This window comes from Etheostoma spectabile, chromosome 20 (assembly GCF_008692095.1).
Source record: "Etheostoma spectabile isolate EspeVRDwgs_2016 chromosome 20, UIUC_Espe_1.0, whole genome shotgun sequence".
NCBI classification, from domain to species: Eukaryota; Metazoa; Chordata; class Actinopteri; order Perciformes; family Percidae; genus Etheostoma; species Etheostoma spectabile.
This window is the reverse complement of record NC_045752.1, coordinates 19,302,631-19,304,004: the sequence shown is the minus strand read 5'-3', so window position 1 is coordinate 19,304,004 and position 1,374 is coordinate 19,302,631. Positions and strand designations below refer to the sequence as shown.

General features: G+C 42.2%; 1 protein-coding gene across 2 annotated transcripts in view; it reads left to right on the top strand.

Moving 5' to 3' along the window:
- The window catches only part of atp10d (ATPase phospholipid transporting 10D), a 41,648-nt gene that overhangs the window by 3,964 nt on the left and 36,310 nt on the right, over nucleotides 1-1,374 (top strand). The window contains exon 2 of one of the 2 annotated variants that reach the window (XR_004326851.1): nucleotides 474-822. Coding sequence is in view for 1 of the 2 variants with exons in the window: in XM_032499809.1 (XP_032355700.1) it covers nucleotides 533-819 (287 nt within the window). In the remaining variant the exon portion in view is untranslated. The remainder of the gene's footprint in view (nucleotides 1-473; nucleotides 823-1,374) is intronic. The other variant, XM_032499809.1, reaches the window with a different exon arrangement.

Sequence of the window (1,374 nt, the reverse complement as noted above, 5' to 3'; positions counted from 1 at the left end):
ATTTTTTGAGGTGGCTTGGGAGGGTGTGAGAAACACAAGAAATCAAGGTAATGTAATGTAATGGAAATGGAATAAGTCCTTCCATGGTCCATGCTACACATGCCTCCACCAGGTTTTCTGTCATCTGGAGAACTGAAGAACAAACAAAGGGTTGTGGGATGGCTATTGGTGCTTTGACAAAATATTTACACAGTGAGATCTTATTTAATTAATGTGATGACTATGTGGGTTAAGGCAAATAATAGAACAGCTGGAACAGTGAGATGTATAGAAAGAGGATATCACTTTACTCTAATGCAGCCTTTAAAACCCGGAAAAGACCACACTAATGCCATATTACAATATTCCGAAAAGTATTGAGAGGCAGAGTAACACATTGTTGGTTTAGGTAATTTCATGGGATTTGAGTTTGCAGACAGCCTGTATAAGAACAGCCTAAAGAGACTAATTCATTTGTGGTTCTCTCTCTGCAGGATGAGGACGCTGTGAAAGTGCAGTGTGGAGCGCAGAGGAGCAGGAGGCCACCGAGGTGATGGAGCGGCTGCACTGGGTGCAGCATCGGTGTCGGCAGCTGCTGGAGGGAAACGCGGGGAGAGGCTGGTACTCTGCCACCGATGGCCTGCCCAACAAAACCTCCCTGGACGCCCACAGCTTCCCACAGAGAGTCAGTGGGAAGCGGAGAACAGTGTTTGCCCGCCACGGGCCACACCAACAGGACTACGAAGCGGTTTCCAAAAGCTTCCAGGGCAATGCCATCCGCACCACCAAGTACAGCTTGTTGACCTTCATCCCCATGAACCTGTTCCAGCAGTTCCACAGGTCAGATTCTTACTGGTTGGGGGTTGAACACACTGCCAGGCTTTAGTGAACTGGGTCTGTATTAAAAGTGTAAAAATACATTCATCAGGATCGACATATCCATTCAATACCCAATGATCCAGTAAGTAGGATACAAAGTGAAAATATCAATACATATTGCCATATTTAAGATGCCCCTTTATTTTGACATTCCCATTTTCATGCAAAAGAGTTACTTCCAAAATGTAACACATTATAGATTACTAGTTACGGTCATTTGAGAGTAATAAGTAATATTACCGTCTCTGAATTGTAATGCTTTACGCTACTTTTGCTTTACTTTGGAGTTACTTTCACCAAAATAACAGTGGGAGCATGAGTTTAAAGGTTGCTTGTAAATTTTTTGTATAATGAATGTCAATATGCAAATAACTAAAGCTATAAAATACATATTGAAGTAAATCATACAATAGGCCTACTTGACTTTAAATTGTGATGGAGAAGAAGTATAAAGGAGGAGAAAATGAAAATACCGTTACCTGTTGGGACACAGATGTTGTCCGTACCGTTACCTGT